At 40.1% G+C, this 26904-nt stretch overlaps 2 protein-coding genes and 1 long non-coding RNA gene across 9 annotated transcripts in view; 2 read left to right on the top strand and 1 right to left on the bottom strand.

Moving 5' to 3' along the window:
• Window positions 1–7286, top strand: part of MAP3K2 (mitogen-activated protein kinase kinase kinase 2) — a 48199-nt gene extending 40913 nt beyond the window's left edge. For all 7 annotated transcript variants that reach the window (XM_090143734.1, XM_090143735.1, XM_090143732.1 and 4 more), the window contains one exon: window positions 540–7286. In XM_090143734.1, coding sequence (XP_089999860.1) covers window positions 540–765 — 226 coding nt within the window. In that variant the 3' untranslated portion in view covers window positions 766–7286. The remainder of the gene's footprint in view (window positions 1–539) is intronic.
• Window positions 7287–7395: 109 nt separating this feature from the next.
• On the top strand, window positions 7396–23532 carry ERCC3 (ERCC excision repair 3, TFIIH core complex helicase subunit). The gene is made up of 15 exons (XM_031590583.2): window positions 7396–7492; window positions 7594–7799; window positions 8466–8702; window positions 9057–9106; window positions 9844–9979; window positions 10208–10372; window positions 11384–11588; window positions 12508–12822; window positions 13989–14173; window positions 15841–16043; window positions 17786–17882; window positions 18058–18175; window positions 20151–20269; window positions 22687–22839; window positions 23204–23532. The coding sequence occupies exons 1-15, from the start codon at window positions 7474–7476 to the stop codon at window positions 23336–23338; spliced, it is 2343 nt and encodes a 780-aa protein (XP_031446443.1). The 5' UTR covers window positions 7396–7473; the 3' UTR covers window positions 23339–23532.
• Window positions 23533–24102: 570 nt separating this feature from the next.
• LOC149917226 (uncharacterized) lies at window positions 24103–25914 on the bottom strand. Its single transcript, XR_016468187.1, has 2 exons — window positions 25830–25914; window positions 24103–24190 (listed from the first exon to the last, which is right to left on the bottom strand). It is a non-coding gene; the product is annotated as an uncharacterized LOC149917226 (long non-coding RNA).
• Window positions 25915–26904: the final 990 nt, after the last annotated feature.

Here is a 26904-nt window from a genome sequence, read left to right as displayed (position 1 = left end):
AGTTTCTCAGCAGAACGCAAGTGTTTGTCATCTGAAGTTGGAGTGTTTTATTACGGGGTTTAAGCTGAAGAAGATAACACATGAGAGCATTGGCGACCACATTTGTGCATTTAGAGAGTGTAATACTGAAATCTTGGGTTTGTTGCTTTGGCAGTTCGTGAACCCATTGGTTTAGTGATCACAGGAGAATCCTTTGAAGCAACCTTGCATGAAGGTCTGTGTCAGTCTGCTGAGCACTGAGATGTCAATGAGAACAGTGGCAGTGCCATCACACAATCAGTAGTGCCTAGATAAATACCTTGTTAGCTCTTCCCTGAGGTACTAGCTTTTGGCCCAGTGAGGCAATGCATTGGAGATGCACGGGTAGTGATTTGCTTAACGTTGTGACAGTGGATAGCTGCTTTCCATCAAAGTTACATTGTAGAGATGAGTGGACACTGCTTCCTTGTGGTACTTCAGAAGCTATTTGATATTTCCTGTCTTCCTAGAAGAGCACAACTCTGTTGTAACCTGCTGTCTCGCTTTTGCCTCTGTTTCAGGAGCGTAGGTTGTACAGTGGTAGAAATGCTCACTGAAAAGCCCCCGTGGGCAGAATTTGAAGCAATGGCTGCCATCTTTAAGATTGCCACTCAGCCAACCAATCCCCAGTTACCACCTCATGTCTCAGACCATGCTCGGGATTTCCTGAAAAGGATTTTTATCGAGGCCAAGCTGCGACCATTTGCAGATGAACTGCTAAGACACACGTTTGCACACTATCACTAACAGCCTGCCTCAACTCAGCTTGCGTCTGCTGCATTTATTTTCTATTTGACTGCACTTTTATTTTTTATTTTTTACAAAAAGGAGAAAAAAGACAAGAGAGAGAATGCGTTCTCTTGAATCTTTGTTTCACTTAGATTGTAAACAATCTAAATTTTGTATCTAAAATGAGAATCTTCCCTTCCCTTCCCTGCTCCCACCAGGACTAGAACTTCTTGTTTCTATAATGTACTGATGTGGTTCATGTAGATAAAGCACTTTAGTACATATTTGTTCCTTATTTAAAGAGGGAAAAATAATAGAACTGATTGGATAGTCAACTGTGTGATTTTTTTTTTTTCTGACACCGCTGACTGACTCAGGGTGCAGGGAAAAAGACATGCAGCCAGAGGACGAGAAGGTACTCCTCTGTGATTGTTTGTTACATTACAGGTACTTGCAGCAGAGAGTTCTAAGTTCTTATATTTTAGCAATTTAATGAGTTTCTGCATTGTGTAATTTAAGCGGGATCACATGGTTATGAGAGTTAATTATAAAGCTGGAAGAACTTGGAATTCTTCGTACAAAAGTGTGTCTTGACTGGTACTTCTGTGTGACCAAAAGAAAATAATAGTAACAAAAAAGAACTCAACACTGATGAGATAGTTCTACACCAAAATCTCTATCGTATATTCTTAACAGGAAAAGAATTACAGGTAAACAGATGACGGACCCAATCCTAGGAACTACTGTACTGCAAGGGGAATATTTCCATAATAGAAAAGAGTCAGCTGTTGGATGTATATATTTAGGAGAATGTCTCCTGCTGTATCTGCCAAAGAAAATCCTCTGTTACATACACTTGCAGGGAGACTATCATGTTAGATAAGAAATATTAGAGGTGTTGAGAGAGAATTCCCCTCCATGATGCCGTGAATGTCTGGGGGAAAGGGAGTGACTGATCCTTCTGCAGTACGAGTTACACGATTCAGAACAATCTGTAGGAAATAATGTCTTCAAAGCTGTTGAGGGGCGCTAGGATGGAATGTATGTCAACATCAAGTGCCTAAAGAATATAAAATCCTTCCCCTTATGCACTATGAGCATTGCTTTAGTAACACAGTTCAGTCATCTAGGATGTGTTAAAAATTCCTAAAATAAAATTAAACTTATCTTAGCACTAGGAATAAGTCAGAGAGAAGAAAGACCCTGCTTTACTTTTCAGAAGGTAATGATGATCAAGGAGGCACAGCACAAAGTTGTGCGAAGGAGAGGCCTGAAGCACAGAGCCCCAGCACCTGAGCATGCTTAGCCCAGCCTGGTAACCCAGCAATCAGTGTTCTTCAGCTTTCCAACTGTTATGAATTGAATATCAATCAACTTTTTCTTTTTCTCAAAGAAAATAATAAAAGAACAAAGGAGAAACTCTGAATTGGAGCTTCTCAGTCGAGAAGTCTTGGTACTGGTCAGAGGTAGTTAGTAATTGAATTTTATAGCAGAAAAGTCAAACTCTCATTTCTGTGGTACACAACATAAATAACTTAAAAGGGAATTTGGAAATAAACGATTGGACTACAGAACTGAGTTAATGTATACTGTTTGGATGATTCATTGTTTGCTTTTATTTTATAAAAACAGACCAGGCTGATACTGTGCACCTTGTCCACACTGACAGACTGTGTTATTGTCCCTAGGCTCTGCTCTGTTTGACATCTTTAGGGGAACAGATGAATTATGAAGTGCATGGAGGCAGAGTAGTAAATTTACACATTCTCACACTAATAAACTCATGGGAGTTCTGCAATTGTGAATCCAACCTAGCTGCATTGCCTGTAGAGGAGGAAGAATGAGTTCTTGGCCATCTCCTCTGAGGCTGAGTGGTGCCCTCTTCCATTTGTTAGAACTGTCCCTGATTTCAACCTTTGTCAGTCAGGGGACACAACCATGCAAGGTTTTCCGAGTGTGAAAAGGACAATCCTGGCCAGGGAAGATTTAGAAAGCTGAAAGGAAAGTCTTTTTCTGCTGACTGACTTAGGGTTTCCCTGTCACTGGATAAAAGCTATGAAAGCAGATTGTGGGAGGAATTTGTGCATGCTCTGCTGTAAAGGACCTTTGCTTTATAAACAATGTTTAGTGAAAGCAATGGAGGGAAGTTTAACACAGAGCCTAGTTTATGTAGCTAATTTAAAGATCAGATAATTGAAATGATTGCTTTCAAGCTGATTAAGAGGGTACCAAGACCAAGTGAAAGTACATAGAGAGAAATCAGCTGTGGACAGTGATATCTGCAAAGGCAAGGAAAATTTGTATTACCGAAAAGGGACTTTAAAGGGAAACAACCAGGTTTACCTGTAACATTCTTAACATTTAAAGATGCTCTTCTGAAAGGAAACTGCACTCTCTGAAGCTTGAAAATTTTCAGAATCCTTTTTTCTAATAGAGTCCTTTTTGTGGGACAGTGCTGGCTCATGTATATTGCAATGTAACTTTCTCGTGATTTTAATACTGAATAATCAAAGTCACTGCTTTTGTGCCTTTTCTAAAAATGGCATTCAGTCATGACAATGGTAAGCATTTTGAAACCTGAAAAAAAGAAAAAAAAAGAAAAAAAAAACAATTTGCAGAATGTATTTCTCTTAATTTCTTTGAAATATCCAAAAACTGCTGACATAGAGACAGCACTTCTTAAATGAAGATGGCTTCTGGCAGTTCCAGCAGTTTTAGTAAAATGTTACTGACTTAGCCAGGATTAGGTCTGAACTGTTTTATTTACCCTATGAAGAATTTGTCTACTGACCTAAGTAACTTGCAGGAAATTGAGATGATGATTACCTTACATACTTTGAACTAGGAGCTAATCCAGACTTTGACCAAGAGGTTAGCTAATACTCATACCCTTGCATGTTGTACTTCAACACTGTTGCACTGGGGTGATGTAGTAAGCCAGTTTGCATTAAGTAATGCTGTACATCTGTATATGGTGTAAAACACTTCATTTACTACTGGCATGATAACGAACAAACCTTAATTCTAACATTTCAGAGGACGCGTGGAATGGCATGCTTACAGCTCCATTGACAGAGGTTTGCAGAAACAAAGTCCCTTCTCACCACTTCTAGTGTCTTACTAGTGAAGATAGCAGCATTTTAGAGTTTTCAATTGTTCTTAGTTGTCAAATCCAATAACCAGGTAGTGCCAATAAAAATAAATGCTGCAGGGTTATGTTATGCTTTTCTGTAAATGCTGTTATGAAGCTATTGCTCCCCAAAAGTAAGAATCCAGGTTCACAGTGAGTACATGTATTTACAGAGGACTAACTTACCTGCTGAGGAATTTTAGTATCATGCTTCACATCTTAAGGAACAAAAGCTCAGCTATTTCTCCAATATGGCTTTACTGGTGTAACTGTCAGTCCTGTGTAATTGTGCTGGTAGAGCAGGACTGAAAGCTGCAGTCGTATCAGAGCAAATTGTTTTATTTTTAATTTGGGTGATGGAAATATCTGTGCAAGGACTTACTAGATCCATATCTTGTTAAGTGAATAGGTAAATGTACATTGACTTCTTTTCTTGACAGCTTAGTCTTTATTAGTTTGATTTGCAGTTCTCATTGTAGCTTAACAGCCTTTTCAGTGTAACAAAATGGAAAGTTACTACTTTTCTTAGCTACTGCCTATTGAAGTTGGGCTTTGATCTTTACAGGTCCCTTCCAACTCAAATGATTCTATAATTTAGCTTATGCCTTAATTGTATTCATATTGTAACGTCACATCGATATGCTATGGCTGTCATACAATTCCATGTCACCAAATTGGTATTAGAGCATGCCCTAAAGTGCCCCAAACAGATTTCCCTTAACGTGTTGGAAAGCATACTTTAGTTATCGGCTTTTAAATTGAGAACTTTTAAAAGCATTTTTGGAGCTCTTTTGGAGAGCTTCCAACTCAAGAACAGGTTTCAGATGGGCACGTTGGAGACTGTAGACTGCTATGCAGACCAGAAAATGGCTTTTCTTCAGCTACAGCAGTGCTGTCACAGCTGGGATTTAACCTTCCAACCTCTGGGTTTCCTCTGGAGTTCATAGTGGATGTGAAATTATAGTTGGTACATTTGTAAACATGGTGCTGTCTTAATGGCTGTCTGCTTTTGGTGCACAGAAGCATTATCTGCCGAAGCAAATCAACAGATTTCTCAGCAAGGCTGATGTTGTCCTATTAAATTACTGCCCGTTTCTTTTTGGGTAATGCCAATCCTGCCGTTGTCCTGACTGAAAGCCGCCTTGCAGCACCCATAGGTACAGTGCGGTGTAGCAGGCAGATATCTCAGACTGAACAGAGCAATGTGTGACTGCAGCTTCAGAGACTTGAGCAAATTGGTCAGAGCTACAGTTAGTTATTATTTTTAAATCTTTAAAATCTGTCCTGCATATAGAAAAGCATAATTTGTGTGCTGTGAGTCCATATGGTGTTTCTGGAAAAGCAAAGTATTACTGCCAGTACCATTTCTTCCTGCTGGTAACTTGCTGTCTTGTGTCAATGACAAGTCTGTAGTGTACAACCACATAGAATTACCAAAGCTTTTCTATTCCCATAGACACAGAGTCACAAGTAACAGTCCATGGGTTAGTACTGTTACTTATGGGTACACATATATCCACCAGGTACTGGTACACAGTGACAGACACTTCCCATATTTAAAAGATTGGTGTTAGATGCTGCTTTGGTGTGCAAAATTCACGCACCATTAAAATCAAGGGTTTTATGTGGTGTTTTTTCTTCTTTTTTTTTTTTTTAAACTCTTTTTAAATTAATCATATTGTTGTTATTCTGAAAGGAATGGATAAATGGGGTGACTAAACCTGGTGCCTCTGTAGCCAGGCCTTAGCTTTGGAACATCAGAAAGAAGGGGCTGTGACCTGCACTGCTGTGTGCCACAGCATCTCTGAGTTGCTGGGAAGCAGCCTTACATGAGATCCAGATGTCACCCACAGCCACGTGGGTATGGGGGCAGAACTGCCACCAACCTGGCTTATCAATACTCTTGATCAGAAACGAAGTAACTCCTTTCTCTTTTTATTTTCCCTACTTGGCCTTCCTAATTGGCATAACTTAATACTGCTGGGTGGTGGCCACTGAAAGCTCCTGAGGAGGGTTTGAGCCAATCTGCAGCAGCAGTGAGGAGCTGGGCTGTGCAGGGCCCTGCTGCCTGGGGTGGCAGTGCATGGCTTTGGTCTATCAGAGGGTACGTGTGTGTACTCTGGGGGCAGACAGAATGGAGGAGGTCACGTTTCTCCTGTTCCAAAGGAACAGTGCTAGCAGTCTCGCTTTGGCTAGACTTTAGATTTTTGTGAACTTACTTTAAAGGGAAAGGAACTGGATTAATATACATGAAAACTGTATCTCATGGTTCAGTCCTTACTCTGAGTCCAGTGATGAGGAGTGGAGGTCAGGGCCCGCTGTCGGAAGATACAAGGACACTTCACTCCAAAGTGGATACTCCAGGAAACACTTCAGAGGTTTCCATGTCTCTTACTCCAATCACAGCCCATCCTTTTCCTGAAAGGTTATCTCATGTGGGTTTAAAACGAGGGTTATGTTTTGGTTGCTGAGCAGGCGTTAGGCTGTCAGGTCCCAGTCTTGGTTTCTCATACGTACCAGCTTACAGTTGGTATCAGCCCTCCAATCTCACGGTCCATTACAGCCTCGCCTGTCATCTCAGCCCTCCCACAGTCATACGATGGAGAATCACTGTAAATACATGGAGGAGATGTAGATCAGTCGGAACGTAGACTTTGTTTTCATGAAGCTATGAATAAAAATTTGTAAATTTCTCTTGTACATTTTTATGTAGCCATTAAATTCTCTATTTAATCTATCAGTTTCTCACTGTAAATGTTTTTACTCTCAGTTGAATGCTGGGCACAGTTTGTAATGTATGTACACAAAGGTGTTTTTTTCTATCAACGTTGACTTTTTTGCACATTTTTGGAACTATTTAATTTGTACACTGATTTACTACTCTGACCAATTGTCGGTGGGTGTGTGCGAACCACGTGTGTGTGCAATGTACTACTGGTGGGTGTGTGGGTTTATTTTGACTACGGAGACGTTGCTGTCAGTAACGGCATTGCTGGTGCAGCTTTCCATGGAACCTTGTGTATGAAACCGGGATCTTAAAGGAGGGCCGTGCAGTTCCCGGGGTCGGCGCCTCGGAGCGCTGCTGCCGGGTTTCCTTGTCCCACAACTGCTGAACTTTAACGGAAGCCCCGAACCCTGTAATTGTGTATGCATTGAATGTGTGTGTATATATCCCCGTGATCTTATTCCACAGTTTCATTTCTACATTTTTATGAACTTGTTTTTTAAGGGTACTATGTTTAGTTAGAATAATTAAATATATAAAAGCTTTGAGAGATAATTTACTAGATAAATATATTTTCAGCTGGCTGATGTTCAAAATATTTTTTTAATTTTTTGTTTTTAACCATTCAAAATGTATTTGTATTTCCAAAATCAGACACGAATTGTACTTAGAAATATATTAAAACACGCTGTAGGGACAACGGTGTCGGCAGTTCTGTCGTTTGTTCCAAAACCGCCCTCCGCCCCGCCCCTCGCCGCCCTTCCCGCCGCTCCTTCCTGCCGCTCCTTCCCACCACGCCGTCGCGCCGCGCGGCGGAAGTGACGCAACGTCGTCCGGTCGCCGCCGTTCGGCCGGGCGCGGCGCGGCGGCCATGGGCAGGAAGGAGCGGGGTGAGCGGGGCAGGGCGGGGAAGGGGCGCCGGGGCCGTGGCCGCCGCGGGGCGGGGGTTGGCGGGCGGCGCGCGGCTCTCTAACGCCGCGGTGTGCCGCAGACAAGAAGAAGTCCAAGAAGCGGCACTACGAGGACGAGGAGGAGGAGGAGGATGACGCTCCCGGGAAGGACTCGCAGGAGGCCGTGCCCTCGGCGGCGGGGAAGCAGGTGGAGGACAGCGGCGCCAAGCTGGACGAGTACGGCGCCAAGGACTACCGGCTGCAGATGCCGCTGAAGGCCGACAACGCCTCGCGGCCGCTCTGGGTGGTACGTGCGGCTCGGCGCGGCGCTGCGGTGGCGGTGGCGGTGGCGGGGCGGCCGCGTGCAGGGAAACGGCCGCGGGGCGGGCTGGGCTTCACCGCGATTTGCCTGGGACGAAAAGGGCGTCCGTGCGCTCGTTGGCTGTCCGAAGTGAGGCCGGCAGTACGGGCGCAGTTGGGCGAGGCGGCTGACCGTAACACGGGGTGTTAACCCGGAGGGCTGTGTCAGGCCGGCCGCGTTCGAGTTTTGTTGCCAGAGAAGGAACGCAGACGAACCCACGTCTGGTCCCGCTTAGAAGACAACGTGTGTCTGTTCCTGTGGCCGTGCCGGCAGCTCTCGTCTGTTCGTGCGGTTCCACTTAGGGCTGTCTGCCTTCATCAAAGTGCTCCCTCGGGGATGAGCAGTCCAGTGCGATGTATTGGATGCACAGCCCGGGTCACGCTGCCTTTCTGGCCTTTCTTGTTAGGTTGACTCTTTTTCAATGAGATTACTGTTTCTCTTTTCCTTGTTACCTCATTCTTGAGGCAGATGCCTTAAGTTTCAGCACTGGATGAAACCGGTGATAAATTACCACCTAAATAGAGGAGTCTGTGTCTCGATGCTTTGTAAGAAAGTCCTGACTTTCTTCAGCTGACACTGGCACACCTTCTGCGTTTCCTTGTGTTTCTGTAGGCTCCTGATGGCCATATTTTCCTGGAAGCCTTTTCTCCAGTTTACAAATATGCACAGGATTTTTTGGTTGCCATTGCTGAGCCCGTGTGCAGACCGACTCACATCCATGAGTACAAACTGACTGCTTACTCCCTGTATGCTGCTGTCAGTGTCGGCCTGCAGACCAGTGATATCACAGAGTACCTGCAGAAGCTGAGCAAGACCGGTGTGCCGGAGGGAATCATTCAGTTCATCAAGGTAAGTCTGTGTTGTTGTATTGCAAAGCCATCTGATGTTCTTATCTGCTGTATCTGCATTACTGCTATATCTTTATATACATCTCTTTTTACTCAATGTTTTTACCATCTTACTCTATTCTGTGATACTGTTATAAGAGAGCAGAGACTTTATCTTACTTTTTCCCTTTTTCTGTTGTATATAGCTCCATAAATATTGGTGCGTTCTGACAATTTTTCTTTGAGGTTGTTGCATAAGCATAACAGTGCTGCAAATAAACGAAGATACAGCATGTTCTTACAAGAAACTGAATTGCACCCAAACCTAGAATCACTCTTTTGGGTTTTCCTAATTACTGCTGTTATCTGTTTGCAGCTGTGTACCGTCAGCTATGGGAAGGTGAAGCTGGTGCTGAAACGCAACAGGTAGGCTGCTTTTGCTACAGTTGGTGTTAAAGAGGTGATCTTCCAAAAACTCCTTGAGAGTAGCCCTGCTGAGGTGAATGTAGGGGTCCTGGCAGATGGAAAACGTAACATGATCCAGCAGTGAGTGTTTGCTGCCTGGAAGGCCGGTGATATCCAGGGCTGCAAGAGAAAGGGGTGCATGGAACAGGGGTGACCAGCAGGGCGAGGGGGGTGATTGTCCTTGTGAGGCCCCATCTGAGTTATAATGTCCAGGTCTGGGGCCTCCAACACAGGAATGATGTCAGGCTTTTGAAGAGGGTCCAGAGGAGGGCCACAAACATGTCCACCGTGCTGGAGCACCTCTTCTCTGAAGACAGGCTGAAGGAGCTGGGCTTTTTTAGTCAGGAGAAGAGAAAGCTGCAGGCAGACCTCATTACAACCTTCCAATATTTAAAGGGAGATTAGAAACAGAAGAGAAAACAACTTTTCACATGGGTAGATAGTGGTAGAACAAGGGGGAAAGGTTTTAAACTGAAGGAGGGAAGATTGATAATGTGAAAATCCGCAATGCTTTTGAAGTGAGGCACCTTTTAAAATTTTTGATGGTTGTAATTTGTTTATTTTTAAATTACCGCCCCCAAAGTGGGATACTTGCGAGTGTATCTGGGCCGGTTATAGATTTGAGCACTCACCACTTTTTACTGTAAGTTATTGTCTACTGTAAGTTCATAGAGATGTGTTTTTTTTTGTTCTTTTAGGTATTTTGTGGAAAGTACCCATCCTGATGTCATTCAGCAACTCCTGCAAGACCACGTTATTAAAGATTGTCGCCTGAGAAATGCTGAAGGTGAAGAAACAGAGCTCATTACAGAGACATTCACAAGTAAATCAGCGGTATGTTTGGCATGTTTTAAAACATTGAAAACATTTTAAAACATGGAATTAACAGTAGATAAGCTGTTCTGTAGCTTGGAGTCATTCTTGTACGTTAGTTATGTCAGCAGTTGTTTTCAGTTTTGTCAGCCATGCTCTGCCTTGTTAATTAGCCCCATTTCAATGAATGTTGGGGGGGGAGCATCTCTAGTGAACCTTTTGGTGAAAGTTCATTTCTGTCTTTTTCAGATTTCCAAGTCCAGTGAAAGCAGCTTTGGTCCATCGACATCGCAAGAAGCAGATGTTCAAAACAAGCCTGATGTCCCAGCTGACTTATATGAGTTTTATGAACAGATGGACAAAGATGAGGAGGAGGAGGAAGAAACACAGACAGTATCTTTTGAAGTCAAGCAGGCATGAACATTTTTGTCTCTTAGCATTTGCAGCTTTAAGGGATGTGCCCCGGACTCAAATAAGCATGAGAGATAATATAAAGTATAGTGGTTGCTTGTTTAATGTAGGTCACCGGAAGTCAATAATGTTTCTTTCCTTTTGCGTTCCAAAATCTTGGGATATTCCTTCCCAGTACAAAGTGAGCAGACTGCAGAATGTTCCTTCTCTGCCCACAGAGTGTAGTGGCTCACAAGCTAGAGAGGTTCCAGAAGCTAAGGGAGGTTCTGTTTGTGCTCGGCTTGATGCTGCTTTGTGCAGGACTAAAGAGAATTCAGTGGTAAATCTGCTGTTAGTTTCGGAACATTTTTTCCTCACAATTGATATTTACAGAAGAAACTCTTGGTGGCTCTGTTTTCCTAGCTTGAGAGGTTAGAGCTGGAGGTTAGAGTACAGTCCTGACAGGTTTTCAGAGAGCTTTTGTAAAGCTTGTTGCAACCTGGACTTGGCAATTCTAATGAGGTTTTTCTGGGGAAAACAGAAGTAATAAAAAGAGAACTTATTAATAACCAGAGAAGTACTTGAGAACTAGAAACTTTGTGGTGATTGAATCAACCTGTCACAGTGGTGGAATAACTGTGTTGTCAGTGTGTGAAGCTTTTCCCTGTAACAGGTGTGCAGCTTCAGTAGGTCTTTCCATGTAGCACACAGGACGTTTTGTTTCTGTTAATGAGGTTTTTGTTACGGGGCTTCGGAGTATAGTTCAGTCACTGCCAGATGAAGAATGCATTTCAGATTAATGTGTCTTACACTTCCATCTGTCAAAATAGCTCTCTCTAGTACAGGCTGTTATTTCAAATGTTGGAGCAGGGGGGTTGTCACAAAGTTATTGAAATGAACTTCAGCTCTTGCAGACTTAATGAGTATAAAAGTTAAATGTGACTTCAACTTATTACTGTGTAATCAGTAATTGTTAAATGATGTATTAATTCAGATGTGGAGAATTTAGCACCTGAAGCTTTGTCTCCTCCTCAGGAGATGATTGAAGAACTTCAGAAGCGTTGTATCCAATTGGACTACCCATTGCTGGCAGAATATGATTTCAGAAATGATTCTGTGAATCCTGATATTAATATAGATCTGAAACCTACAGCTGTCCTCAGACCCTATCAAGAGAAAAGCCTGAGGAAGATGTTTGGAAATGGGCGAGCCAGATCTGGTGTTATTGTCTTGCCATGTGGTAAATTGCTGTGTTGATTTTTATTTTTTTTTAAAGGGTTTTCTTCTTTAGGGTTTCTGTTCTTTATTTGCCTGCAATAAAGTAACTTTCAAATCTGTCAGCTGCTTAGACTTCAAACTGTGATAGGGACTGGTCTGGGTACAAGTATGCCAAGCCCTGATGGATTTTAGCAAGTGAGTGATGAGAGTGGTGAGGAAAAGCCCAGTTAGTAGAGCTGTCAGGTGTTTTGTTTCACTAGTCACTGAAGAGCTCATCTGTAGCTGTGATAGATTACCATTAATATTTTTTTCTGTGCCCTCTGAGTCAGCTCTGCTGATTTTCCAGTGAAATGTAAAACTGCTGGCACTGGAATAATTTCATCCCTGGGTGAGAACAGGGAGGTGGAGGAGCTTGGGTTTCAAGCAAGAAGGTTGAGACAACCCCTGGGAAGCAGTTAAAGAGGAAGAGAATGGGAGATTGCTTATGGCAGTGCAGGAGATACGAGGAGGGCTTGAAAGAGTGCATGAGGGATGTCGGAGGAAATGTGAAACAGGAATGGAAACACATAAGGACTTGCTGTGTGGTGTAATGTACATAGCTTGCAGGGCAAGTATGGGGGAGATGGCCTCTAGTAGAAGCTTTCTGTAGCCACCTGGAATTTATCCTGTATTTGAAATGAAGAAAACAGTATGATTGCTTCTAACTGGCAAAAGCAATGTTTACGATGATTTTCTTAAAACAGCAGCTTGTGGTAGGCAATGCAGGTGTTTTTATAGAAGTAGACAGTCAATTTCTTTAAGACTACTCTAGTAAAGAAGCAGTGAAGTCTGCCCTTACGTGATTTCATATCCTCTCACACATTTCCTATTGTCCTTCACTCTTTTTCCATCTATTCCAATGATATCTGTGAGATAAATAGTGAATATCACTCCTTCCACAGGTGCTGGCAAGTCTCTAGTTGGAGTGACAGCTGCGTGTACTGTCCGCAAGAGGTGTCTGGTCCTTGGTAATTCTGCAGTGTCTGTAGAACAGTGGAAAGCGCAGTTCAAGATGTGGTCCACCATCGATGACAGTCAGATATGTCGCTTCACCTCTGATGCCAAAGATAAGCCCATTGATTGTTCTATTGCTATCAGCACGTATTCCATGTTGGGACACACAACTAAAAGATCCTGGGAAGCAGAAAGAGTAATGGAGTGGCTTAAAAGTCGAGAATGGGGCCTTATGATACTCGATGAAGTACATACTATTCCTGGTAAGGAAATGATGTGCAGGCCCTCATGCTGTATGTGCTGGTAATATTGCTTTGCTCTGTAAAAGCTTGTGGGGTTATCATCTTGCTCACGTTTAATCCAGTTGGTAAACCCAAGGCATAGGGTTTTGAGACAAACAAGTAAACTGCCATCTTTTCCCCCTCCCCCTGCCCAGTGTTACGGAGTTTAACTGACCTTTGATTTTTTTGTTTGTTTGTTTTTTTGAAACCATTCTAAAGTTCTGTTGTTCTCTACAATGGTAGTAGAAAATATGAGTGGCTTTCTCCTTTTGTGTGGGTTGATAAAATGCTTGAGAGGGTACTCAAATTAAATGTGTATGATTTTGCTGTAGACAGATTTGTTTGCGTGTGGCAGTATTCTCTTTAGGAACAGGACAGAGTTAATCTACCATCTTTGGTTTTGAGATGCAATTACACTGTAGGCTTAGGTGTTACTGTCTATTTCTATTCCATAAAATTCGAGTAACTGTAGTAGTAACTGTCCAGAAATAGTTGTGTTAGTTGAAGACTATTGGAAAGCAGTAATGTGGTATTAAAGTGTCTGTGGAGTTATCCTGGTGAAGTGTACCACCCAGGATTCCGTCAGCTGTTCTATATTGCTGTCATGTTTAAATTTGAGTATAATTTGGTCTCCACTGGAGTGATAGATTTCTGGGATGGACTTTGATTAACAAAGCAGCATGTTGCTGACACAGTTCTTTCACTTTTCTTCATTTCATAAAAATTAAGGTATAAATTCTTCTATGCCTGCAGAGCAATCACAGGATTTGAAACAGTGCTAAAGATAAATAATTCTGCCTTATATTAGTCCTGAATGTGACAAAGTCAGCCAAGAGTACTTGTGTTATCTGTCTTTTTATGAAATGCTACATGGCTAAGTCATGTAACCTGTCTCTATTACTTTTCTTTTTGGGAAACAGGAAGTAATACAAATGCAAAAGGTTGATAGGGTTTTTTAGAGTACACTGGAGCTGAAATCAGTGTGAAGTTAGAAGTGTATGTGAAATGGGATGATAATTCCTAAGACCATGGTTGCTCTGTGTTCAGGAGTTTATGTTTTATTTATTTTTTTAATATGTAAAATTGCAGTACTTGTATTCTAAATCCATTCAGGAAAGTAAACAGAAAGTGTGTCTTATGTTTCTTAGCAAAAATGTTCAGACGTGTGCTCACTATTGTACAAGCTCATTGTAAACTGGGACTGACTGCTACCCTGGTCAGAGAAGATGATAAAATTGTTGATCTGAACTTCCTGATTGGACCAAAGCTTTATGAGGCCAACTGGATGGAGCTGCAGAACAGTGGCTACATTGCTAAAGTCCAGTGTGCTGAGGTAATGTTCTGCTTTTCCGTACTATATTTAGTACGGTGTATATTTAGCATGCTTATAGCTTTTTTTTAGCTGTTTTGTTTTGTTTGTTTGTTTGTAAGGAAGAACTGTAAGTATTGAACTGTGTGAGCAGGAGGTACCTTGTTGGCTTTTCACTTAGTTGCTTGAGAAGGGCTGTCGGTAGTCAGTATGAACGTGCTGCAATCCTGTAGTGTGTCTTCAGCATTGTTTCTCTTTCTGGGCAGTTGTGGTGCTTGATCAGTTCTCTCTAATTTAGCATTTGGGGGAAAAAAAAGCAATAGAACCTGCAGTGTTGTAGACCTACTCTGATGCAGCTGGCATTCGCATTGATTTCATTTTGTGTTTTAAACTCAGTTCTGTATGATAGTGTTGGTCAAATGGTATACTTGAAGCTGCTTTTGAGAGACTTCAGCTAGTAGCCTCTTGTTGTTTTTGAGAAAAATTCTTGTAACTGTTAAAACAAAGGATGGTAGGGAGCTTAAAAATTAAGACAACACCTGCTTATTTCAAGCCTTAAGGCCCCAGAATGAAAACAGAAAACATGGCACTAGATCTTGCTGTGTCTTTCCAATACAATCATGTGTGACCTCTTCTTTCCAGCAAATGGATGAGATGAAGATCTAATGTCACATAAGTGGAAACATTTCAGCCAGGCATGATAAAATGTTGGAAATAGCCTTTCTGGGTCAGACTGAAGGTCTAGCCTAATCCATTGTCTGAGATAATTTTTAAGAGCACAGAGGAAATTGGATTATTAAATAAACTCATACAGATTGTCACAGGTGTGAATAGGTTTTTTGCTGAGGATCTTTTAGCTGAGGAATAATTATGAAAGAGGACTTTTAAAATATTATTTGTTAAATTTGTACTGTGTGATGAATATGGTAGAAGAAGCCACATATAGAACAAATGTACGTAATTTAGATGACATTATGCATGTTGTCATGACATGCTGTAGTGTCATTGCATTTGCATAAAGTTCATAATTTCTTCTATTTTCAATCTCTACTGTAAAGAAAAACTATCACAGTGACTGAATCTGTACAGTACTGTGATATGTATGTCAGTTCATGCACAGTGCATGATACCATGCAGATAAAGCCATTGAGAACTTCTAATAAATTCTGTTTTGTAAGATGTAAATTCAATATATCTGAAAATAAAGCTGATTATATATGAGGAAAGGATTGGTAAATGTGTTCTGTAATGAGGACTAAATATATCTAGGTTTTCAGAACATGGATGAAAATGAATTTTTAGGGCAAAGGCCTCGACTGCAGTGACAGAAATATTGCACAGTTAATTTCTTTCATTCTACTTTTGTAAAATGTAGTAGCATTCAGTGAAACTATCAGATTTTAAACAAGCATTTTCCTGTCCTGTTCCAATCCCACTGCCAGTTTCTGTCGTGGATCTCACTGCCCCAGCGTTTTGGAAGATCATGATATTAGTGAGGTAAAAAGAGTTAGTTGCTCTAGAAACTAGACCAGTCAGTACTTCATTTTAGTACAGAAATTAATTGTGTTAGGATTTGTGGCTTCTGCTGCATAGAAAGGTGTAATGCATTATTATCCCCTAATATTGTTTAAATTCTTACTGGAGTTAAATAGGTAACTGGAATTTACTTTGTGTATATTCTCTAATTCTAGGTTTGGTGCCCAATGTCACCTGAATTTTACAGGGAGTATGTAGCAATCAAAACAAAGAAACGGATACTGCTGTACACCATGAACCCAAATAAGTTTAGAGCTTGCCAGTTCCTGATTAAGTTTCATGAGCGACGGAATGATAAAATCATTGTTTTTGCTGACAATGTGTTTGCACTGAAGGAGTATGCAATCAGACTTGGGAAGTAAGTGTTCAGAACTAGTGATGATGCTGTTACTTTCCTCCTTCCTGGAAAATTAACTTGTAATCTTACAGATCTCAGTAACTTCTAGACATTTGTTATAATACTTTAACTACAATTCTCATATAGGAGGAGCTGAGGAGGCTACACTTTGGATGGATTGTGTAGGTGTTGAAACATTAATTCCATTGTAGAGTTGTTTGAAAAGAATCTCTATTCAGCACTTGGCTCAGAGGACTTTTCGTCCAAGTTTTCTATGAATAACTTCGTATTTATCCATTTATTTTTTTAATTATTGTTGAAAGCCACTTGGCAAAATTAGGGAGCCTTTAAAAATCTTTCCAGAACTATTTCTGTAATGGACTGTAGCTTCTCTCCTGTCTCTCTGACAGGAATATTTTTAAATGTGCACTTGGGATCTTTCAGGATCAGCTATCCTATATGTCTGTAAAATTATTGCAAATAGAGTTTGCTGAGGGGTTGACCTTAGTGTGTTTGAATGGCTTGGGAAGGGATGATCAGAGAGAACGTTTGCAAGGATCAGGCATACAGCAATTTCATGGGGAAAATAAGCATTAGAAGCTAGCCTCATGCTTTCTGTGTCAAGCTCAAATAATGTGTTGATTACTGGAAGCTGTGGGGCATTTTGACTGTATGATTTAATGTCTAGGAATTTTGACAATACTCAGCAAAACTGCAAACAAATCTTTTTGCACTTTCTACAATTAATGATCACTTTTCACAATAGTTTAATGGCCATGTTGTTTTGGCTTGCTGTGCATCAAATAGCAGAGCTAGTAGTTCTGGATGAATTCCAACACCCGTGGTCTCTTTCATCATTTTTTAAATCTGTCTGGACAGAGATTAGCTGTAATGATGCCTCTGGAATGTTGCTAGCAGTGTGCAGTGCACCGCAGAACAAGAGCCTTTAACAAAGGCACATGCCTAGAAGGGGTGCTCGCAAAGTAGCCTAATGGTTTATAAGTATGGAAGATGCTGTAGAAGTACAGCAGGAGAACTATTTGAACATTAGGTGCTTGTTTTTCACATTCTTGACTCAATTCTCCTTCCCACATGATGTGTATGGTCTCCAGTTTATATAGCTGTAATAGAGAAAGAGGGGTAAGAGCTGTAATAAAAGAGAAAGAGGGGTTGCAGTGCTAGATGAAACAGAACATTTTAACTGGAAAGTTCTCTAATTGTAGTTTGTCATGGGCATGCTCAGAGTTGGCTTTAGGCATAAACAGGGGCTGCTAGTTTGGGTGTGGCAGGAATTATGGGTCTGTGTAGGAGGGAGCAGTCCAGTGGGTGCTGCAGTAGTAGCCCAGGCTGTGTGTGCCTGGCTGTGCTGGCTCAGCAGATCGGTTCCACTGCCTGGTTCAAGTGTTCGGGGCAGGTGGGCTCCCCTGTGGAGGGAAATTGGCACTTCTGGTTGGCTGCTGCTGCAGCAACTCCTCCTCTACCCCATTCCATTCGCTTGGTACCAGCAGGGAACAGAACATGCCCATGACAGGAATTATTTTTGCCTTTAACTTTTGAGGCCTCAGAACTCAAATTTCTTAAGCCAGTTTTTACTGTCCTAAGTCTGTCATCCAGAGTCATATAGCTCATGCTGTTTTTTTCATTGGTGCTATTAATATGTTTAAATCACTGTGTAATGAGCTCCCTGCCATGATATCTTAGTACCTGTTAATAAATGAGAAATTTTGAATTGGTTTAATTTGCATATGTTCTGTTTTTTTCAGACCATACATATATGGTCCTACTGCACAAGGAGAAAGAATGCAAATTCTACAAAACTTCAAGCACAATCCAAAAATCAACACTATTTTCATTTCAAAGGTGAGGATGTAGTATGCTGTACTCATCTTCATAATGAACCTTATATAAGAACAAGTTATACATGCACATTGGGCATATGACATTATTGCAATTAATAAAGGTGTACTTTGTGCAAAGTTGTTGTTACTGGTATGTGGAAAAAAGATGCTGCTCAAACACTGCTTCTCTGTTGTAGGTGGGTGACACATCCTTTGATCTGCCTGAAGCCAATGTTCTGATTCAGATTTCATCCCACGGTGGATCTCGAAGACAGGAGGCTCAAAGGCTGGGGCGAGTACTGAGAGCCAAAAAAGGTGAGGTAGTTCTTGGGCTCTGCTCGTTGGAATACAGTACAGCATCCAGATAATTACTCAGCTATTTAGAATACTGAAACACAGACTGAATAAACTGCAATATTATGAATAAGAAGGTAGTTTAAGATCCTGTGTGAGAGAAGTGTTGGGTTTTTTTTGGTAGTAATATGGATGCCGTTCTGTTTCTCATTTGCAGAATCTCTTATTTCTTTTCTCCATTTTTTTAGCCAGAAATGAATTTTCTTGAATACTTCATTGCAACAGGAGGGCAAAGACAATGCAAGAGTTTACTATGCCAAAATAGCATTGTTTCCCCCTTTCTGTTTTAAGGACTTATGCTCAGCTATGTCAAATCTGCGTAGTGTTAGTAGAAGCATTCAGTGTTCCAGGAGCCAGAATACCCAGTGATGGTTTTTTTTCCTCCAAACTTGTGAATTTGTATATATACTATGTTACAATAAATCCAGCATTGTTTCTATGAGGTATTTCTCTCCTCTAATGCTTGTTTTATTATTTTATTAAAGTTGAGTAGTTGTTGAGTGGTTATTAAAGTGGAGGTTGTAGAAAGCTGTATCACTAAGAGGAGCAGGAATCCTCTCCATCCATAACAAAGTGTAAATGGAGTGCTGTAGCATTCCCTTCCTACCCAAAGACTGTCAAAATCACGTTTACATTATCAGGTTGAATAGTTCGTTGGGTTTTTGCTGTTCCTTCCCTCATCCTCCAGTATATTTCTAGAGGATAAATAAACTGTAAACTGAAAAGCTATTGGTCGCTCTGGCCTGGGATATCTGTGGAGTTGCAATGTCACTGTAGCTTCAGTGATGGTGAGCTTTGCTTTTTATGGTATGTTTTGGATTCAGAGTGTGGAGATCACCTAGGAAAAAAAACTGTCCAGTTGTACTGGCATTTTTTTTTTTCTGTGATGGTATGTATATGAGTAGGAGTTAAACTTATTGAGGAGTCGGAGTTTTAGGAACTGCTTCATTGGTTTGAAATCTATCTGTGTCTCAGTTTGAAGAATGTATATAAGTGCTATTGGGATGCTTCTGTCACTTTTTCTTCTGACATTTCTATTAGTCTTGAACTAAGGAGAATTGCTCTTAGGCGGAGTTTGCTGGTTGACTTGTTTAACTGAATGTATCCTGAAAGGCACTCACATAAGTCTGTTCTATTAACTGATAAATAGGAGATGTTTAATCTGCTCTAATCCCATTTATATCTTCTTGAGACAAATTATAAAGTAGCTCAAGGTGAAATGGTTCTACTTCAAGAATTCTCTCGTGTTAAGGTAGTAAGAAGCTTAGAAATTGGTTTATGTCACAGCCTGTTGGCATTTGGTTTAGATAGAATGAGTATTCCCTAGGAAGTGGTCATATTTCAGAGGAAGTTATTGGTAACTGTCAGGTGGAGAATAAAATTGCAGTGCTTCAGTTCTGTGTTGGTTGGTGGTTTGTGTGTTTGTGTGTTTGATTTGGTTGTTTTTCATTGTTAGAAAAAAATGCACAGACTGGTTTACCCTTTTATCCTCCTTTTAATGCAAAAAGATTTCTAACTTTGGCTTACATTGATAAATTTCCATTGTAATTTCTGTTTAACTTTTTTGACATCTATTAGTCTTTGTTCTTGACTTCTTACCGCTTTGCAAACTATTATGTAAATAATTTCTTTTACTTTGTTTTGCATAATTAAGTAACAAGTTGTCAGGGTACCAGCATAACTGGGTTAGTCTAAATTTCCTTTTTCATTTCATTTAATTTATGTTCAAGTTATTATGAACGAGAGTAGGAATTTCAGCGTGGTGTCACTCAATTTATGTAAGGTCAGGATGCAGCTTGTATTTTAAATAAACCTTACAAATTGATTTTGTGGAGAGAATTCTTATTTGAACACCTACTTTTACAATTTAGTCCTTTTTTCTTCTTGGTTGTAGTGATCCAAAAGGAACTAATCATTCGGTGGCTTTGTCTCCTAGGCATGGTTGCAGAGGAATACAATGCCTTTTTTTATTCTCTTGTATCCCAAGACACTCAGGAAATGGCATATTCAACAAAGCGACAACGGTTTCTCGTAGATCAAGGCTATAGCTTCAAGGTAATTTGTCCCTTCTAATTGTTAAACTGTGGCCTAAGAATATAACTTTAATTCTTTCATTTTATGGCTAGGTTGGATACTTGAGAACTGTGATTGTGAAATGTATTAACAAAGGCTTTGCTTGCAGGCAAAAAATTTTCCAGCATTATTCTGTTAACTGTGTTACTGTGAAGGTAGATACAAGTAGTTCAATACAGCTCTTGGGAAGGTAAGTATTCTATAAGGGCAGATCTGAAAGTAATGCTTCCTATTTTATTATGTTGGTCCACAGCATCAGAGGTGGATGTTGGTAGTATGGCAGTAAAGGCTGAATCTTCCCACCAGTATTCCATTACATGCTGTTGTTATGCGACAGATGGCAGCAGAGGGGCAGTCTGATGAAATGGTGACGTGGAAGTGCATATGAAGCAAAGGTGTGGTATTGAATTCCTATATGCAGAAAAAATGGCACCCATTGATGTTCACTGAAGCTCACTGAACACTTACGGAGACTAAACAGTAGAAGTGAGCACAATGAACTGGTGCATTTCAGCAGTGGTGACAGTGACGTGAAAGATAAATGATATTCCAGATGGCCATGCACAGCAATCACACCACAAATTGCACAAGGTGAAAGCAAGCAGCCTCTACTGGACTGCACTTGAACCTAGCTGTTGAAGATCATCCCAAAAGATGCATTTTGGGACATCTCTGAGGGTAAAACCTGCATGAACTGCAGGTACTCTGAATTAAACTGCTTTGTTATCAGCATCCCTGTTAAAGAGGAGGTCTCTGCATGAAAACAGACATGCCATAGGCTTTACATGTAAAAGCCTTGCTTTGCTTTGTAGTGAATGTATCTTCACAAAATTGTAAGTCAGTCAGCTGAAGGTAATTACAACAAATGAGTCTATGTGGCTATAGCCAAGAAGATTCAAGAAATCCCTCTGCTTTTATTTGAATATAAATCTTGGATTATAGAACTAAGTAAGAGGTTAAAATAGGGGGGGGGGGGGAGGTTATTTTGCAAGGAAGACCTTGTCCTAGGAGTTTGGACTTCATGGGAACAAAAATGCAAATGGCAGCTGAATTTCTGGAGTAAAATTTTAGCTGACCAGTACTCGAATGTTCTTTATTTGAAGATTAGTAGCAAAAGGTTAGAATATCTGTTTTCTTCTGTTTGCTGAACTTTAAGCTTTAGTCATAGCTGGCATTGAACAATAATAGGGTTGGAAGAAACTTGAAGAAACCATCTAATGTTTCTTCATTACAAGCCAGAATCAACTGTGTATGTCATTCCCAGCAGATGTTTGCCTTCATGATTCTACTTCATCTTTAGGCAATTATTTCAGTGCTGATATCTTTCCCTTTGGAATTTTTATTCCCGATGCCTAACATTACTAAATATTTGGTACTCTCTTAAAAAGGAAGCAGTATGCATTTTTCTTCTAGGACTTTCTTCTTTTTATCTGTCAGTAGCTCATTTCTCTGCTTTCCAGCAAAATGGGAATTAGAATAATTGTTTCCTACATCACACATTTTGTCTTTGCTTCTTTTATACATACAGCCTTGTCATCACTATTTGCTGCTTGGAGTCTTAATTATTTAGAAGTTTGGTTAGCTAACCAAAGTTTAATTACCATACTGTATTGGTTTTTTTTTTTTGAGGTTGAATGCAGGGTATATTGATTTTTAAATCAACAGCAGAAGAACTTATTGTATGAAATAATCTAATTACTTTAAACTTGGCATCTGTTCAACAGCTTAAAAATATTGTGATGCAGTGGAAATCATTTCTGTTTTATGAAATATTCTAGCACTGTTTTGCAACAACTGTAAACATGTTAATGCAGTTCTTCCTGTGGTTCCTTTTTGTTTTTGAGGTGATCATAGCATGTGCACTTTGTAAACAACAAGAGGAATTGTAGAGTTCATTTGTTTGTATAATAGGACAGGTTGCTTCCCTGAATAGATCCTTAAAACTACATATTTCTCAGAGAAATGCATTTTTTCAATTTAGAAATTGCCACTGACAACAGTGACGCCGCTGACATTTTGTTGCAGGTTGTTGTGCAGTCTCTCAACAGCTAATTGTGAATGTTCCTAAATGTGTATGTTAAAATTCTTGGCGTCAGGAAAGCTAATTGATTACTGTTATGAAATACGAAGTCCTTTAGTACAAAGTATATTCATGCAATATAAAGTACTAGTTCTTAAACTGGACGAAATCTGAAGCTATAGCATGAAATCAGCCTTCCAGTAAGGTTCCTGGTCAAGCTGGCATGGAATGAGCATTTGGTATACGTTCTCTGTTTAGAGCTAATGCATTTCCAGCCAGAATATAACAGGAGATTGTGAGGTGGGGGATGCATTTGCACACGCACCATAACTAATAACACTTCAAAAATCCCTGCCTTGTATTGTGCTCTGTTTCTTAGGTAATAACAAAGCTTGCAGGCATGGAAGAAGAAGAACTTTCATTTTCATCCAAAGAAGAACAGCAGCAACTTCTTCAGAAAGTCCTACAAGCATCTGACCTAGATGCTGAGGAGGAGGTAGTTGCTGGAGAATATGGTTCAAAGTCAGTTCAGGTAATGAAAAATAGTTTGCAAAGGATGACCACAAATGCAGTAGAATAGGACTGTTCCATTTTAATTCTGAATGTGAATGCCACCACTGATGCATTAGTGTCTTTGTAAAATACTGGAACACTTCTTTTTAAGCTGCATTAGCACTTGGCTAATTAATTCACTGATTTCCTCATGCCCAAAGGGCAGAAATTAAGAGGCCACTTTACATAAGGGTGAGTGGTAGGCAGTTACTTTCTTAGTAGCAATTCTCCTGTAAGAAAAATAAAAACCAACTTTGAAGGCTTTTTGATCTGAAGGTCTGTAGATGAGAGCTGATCTATCTAATCATACACTCCAACCATGTTTTTTCTCTCCGTTCTTACAGATGGCACGTCGTACAGGCACAATGAGCTCTATGTCAGGAGCAGATGATGCGGTTTATATGGAATATCAGTCATCTCGGAGTAAGGCATCTTCAAATAAGCACATCCACCCACTATTTAAGCGCTTCCGGAAATGATGTCCTTCATGCGTGCATGCTATAAGAACTGTGCATCCATGTACTTCTTTCCATAACTAAAAATATGGATTTGAAATTTCTGGCAGGTCCTCTAAAAGACATCTTTGCGTGCATCTATATAGCCACGTTTTTGCTTAGCAACATTTATGTTCTCGTGATTAAATGTGAAAGAAGGAACTAAATCTCATCATGGAGATGTATATTATCCAGTGACTGGATCCTGGTTATACCTGCCTGGTTTTCAGTGTGATGAACAGATTTTATTTTTGTCGGCTGAAGACACTTTTTCAGGTGAATTCTGAAAAGGTTTTGTATATAAAGTTTGTACTGATGTTAGAAGTATTATTTATCTGATTACTGTCTACTTAGCAAAACACTGTTTAAGTTGCTTAAATGAAAGTTATAAATTGAGTCCTGATAGGAGCACTTTACATAATGTTTTTAAATTAGGACCTAGTTGATAATCATGACTTAAATTGTTTTAAAATCCTAACAAATTGGTTGAAATATTGTGAAATTCTAAGATGAAGAGAAAGAAGGGCTCTGTCTGCAAAGTAAATTTGAGGAAAGCGTTAGTAAGTACAAATAAACTCTGTGCTCCATTTCATTTATTTTTGTTGCTACTGTTGAGAAGTTTCTGAAATAAAAGCTATTTCCCTTGTTATTTATGTTCTGTTTATTAGTTACATAATAAAACCATAACTGCTAAACAGTGCAGTGTCACTATAAACGTTACTGTTGGATCAAAGAGTGTTTTGTCTTGCCAGAAGGTGACTAGGAGGCAGATGCATGAAGGAGAAATTCCTGGGGCTTTTTTCGTAATGAAGTAAATACAGTAACTTTCTAGAAGATCTGTGGAGAGGTAGGAGAAGCTTCTGGTAAAGAGCACTCTTAAAAAAACAACCAACCAAACAAAAAACCTTCAATTTAATACTGTAACAATTAGTTACACTATTTGTATTGTGGATTTTCTTCTTCACCTTGCTTGAGAGTTTATAAGAGTTCTAGGAACAACCTGTCAAATAGCATTTATCTTGATCTGTTGTTTCAAAATGGATTACTGTAAAAAATTACTGGAAGGAGTACATATGATAAAGCTATCCAAGATACGTGACAGATGTGTTTCAAAAACAAATTGATACTGTTTAGTATGAATCCACAAATGGAGAATATTTCTTGCAATACTGTAGGCTTAGAACACACAGCACTTGTTTTCGGTTTCTAGATCAGAAATAGTTTTGAAAATGAAATTGGTCTGATTCAGTTGAGGCTTTTGTTCTGTCCTCTGAGATATACCACATAATGCCTGGTTCTTTCTCTTTCTTGTTCTAGGTTTTTTGCCTCACAAGTTGGGACTATTCACAACAGTACCTGAGCATCTTATAGGCAAAAGATCAATGGACAGTGTTTTAGCACTGATTTCCACTCCGCAGTTTTAAAGCATGATTTCCTTTGAATAATTCTGACAGGCTCTCATAGCAACAGTTAATGGAAAGAGTCTGGCAGTGAGACAGATGAGAAAGTAAGCCAGTAGCCCTCTGCATAATTTTCTGTACCACGCTTTATTAACAACTTTGGAACTCTTCTCCTTTCATCATAAACTTCGGGGAGGGAGAGAACGGGAGAAAAACTGCTATGTTTGGAATTGGCTTAATAGCAATATTTGTTTTTGTAACTGTTGCATTAGTAGTACTTGAAGTTAGAACAGTGATGCAGTATTCTGCAAATCTTGGCTATGATGTCCAATGATCTTACTCTAAATAATGGACTATGTGGGATGCAGTACTTCCAGCATTAAGCAAAGAAAAATAATTGTAAGAGGTAAGAGTCCATGTTCCAGTACTAACGTGTTGGTGTTCACAGTTCAGATGCAATAATTTGATAGAATTGCTGCAGTAGTTACTCCATACAGACGATTGTGGCTGCAAGTGGCAAACAGATGTGCAGTTGCTCAGTACAAAACAGTTTCTGTCCTGTATCTACGCTGTAATATACCCACTCAATTCTGCTTTCCAGACAGGAATCTATTGCTGAGAGAAAACTACTTGTTTCTCACTAGCTGCACGGGCTAGCAGTTCTCTAAGGCATGACTCCAAATGCAGTGGACGCAATATACTGCTCCAGAATTAGTCTGCAATCCCAGTTCTGTAGGAAACGAAGCTATCTTGTTCAACTACAAAACTCATCACTGAATTTTGTCACACAGGTATCTGTTTGAAGCAGTATGATAGATTGCAAGCATGATGCTTCACAGTAACTGCATGGTACCTGTGGTAGGCTCTCACTGCCCCGTGGCCCAAGAATCTGGGCCCTAACTCTCTAAAGTTGCAGTCAGGCACTCACATTCTTTATCAGATGCTTACTGGCCATTTATTGTGCAAATGGATTGTGAGATTGCTTGCTACAGAAACTGTAGAAACAACATCACTGAAAGCTCTGAGCTTGTCTTGAGGAACCCTTTCTTTCTGCCATTACACTTCTGTGTACATACCTTTCTGAGATGCTGCCTATATTCCTGTAGGAGTATTCTGGCATAACAAACAAAGTCCAATGCAGTTCATGGATCCTGATAAACCATTGACAGCTGCAAACGATAGAGCTCAATGATATCCTGAATTCTCATTAAGTGTGGGACAAAATAACATGAATTTGTATAGCAAAACTGTTTTCAGCCTGAGTGGTGACAGAAGCAGGTGAAATTTGGGGTAAGTATGTTGCTTCTTGGAAGTCAGTGAATAGATATGCAATTTCCTTGGACGTAATTCAGGTCACTCTGTTGCTGGTTGCCTCCTTAGCTAGGCTGAATTCCTTACAGAGAAAACTTCCACTTTCTAGCTTCTTCATGGAATTGTCATTCTTTTTTATAGTTCTTTGTGGTTTTGACAGTCTACAATACTGAAATTCATGTTTGTGCTCTTTATCCCCATGGCAAGTCAGCAACTGTCTGTGAAAGGATTAATGCTTGAAGAGTACTGCCATTCATTAAAATGACTTTCAAGACTATAAGGGCACATTGACATTGGTGTTACACTTTCTAATAGCATTTCAGCTCTGCAAAGCACTGAAATAGATGCAGTTTCTATTTCTCTGTGGTTTCCTGTGCCCTTGCGATGCTCACAGTTTTAAGTGGAAGCTTTCTACAATGTGTTTAAGAACTTAGAAATGGGAACTGAAGGCAACTATACTTCTCAGGTATACCATTAGACAGAATAAGCATCTATACCTGCTACAAGAAATCTGTAAGTAGAGCTGAATCATTTATTGCAGTTGATTTCTGCTTAAGCATTAAACAGTAAATAATGCACAGCACTGTCAGGTGCTGGGATGGGCTAGTTTGCTTGGACTTGTGAGTTCTTTTATACAATATTTGATTAAGACTTTAAAATAGAGTATGGTAGATGAAATCAAAGACTAGGAAGTAGTCTTCATTCTTCTGAACTGAAGCTGCTTCATGAGTAAGTTACCTGTAAGCTCTGTTATCACCTCACGCTCTGTTAAATTCCAATTTGTCTTTTTTCAGGAAGAAGAATGAGAATTTGGAAAGTGTTTAAAATTCCAATGAGGTG

Source organism: Phasianus colchicus, chromosome 7 (genome assembly GCF_987193195.1).
Source record: "Phasianus colchicus chromosome 7, bPhaCol1.hap1.1, whole genome shotgun sequence".
NCBI lineage: Eukaryota > Metazoa > Chordata > Aves > Galliformes > Phasianidae > Phasianus > Phasianus colchicus.
This window is presented reverse-complemented; position numbering and strand designations above follow the sequence as displayed.

What these genes read in the sequence shown, in the direction of transcription:
- ERCC3 (XM_031590583.2), top strand. An exon ending in CATTCACAAGTAAATCAGCG is followed by an intron (nt 9,980 to 10,207) that starts GTATGTTTGGCA and finishes TGTCTTTTTCAG; the next exon opens with ATTTCCAAGTCCAGTGAAAG. An exon ending in TGAAGTACATACTATTCCTG is followed by an intron (nt 12,823 to 13,988) that starts GTAAGGAAATGA and finishes TATGTTTCTTAG; the next exon opens with CAAAAATGTTCAGACGTGTG.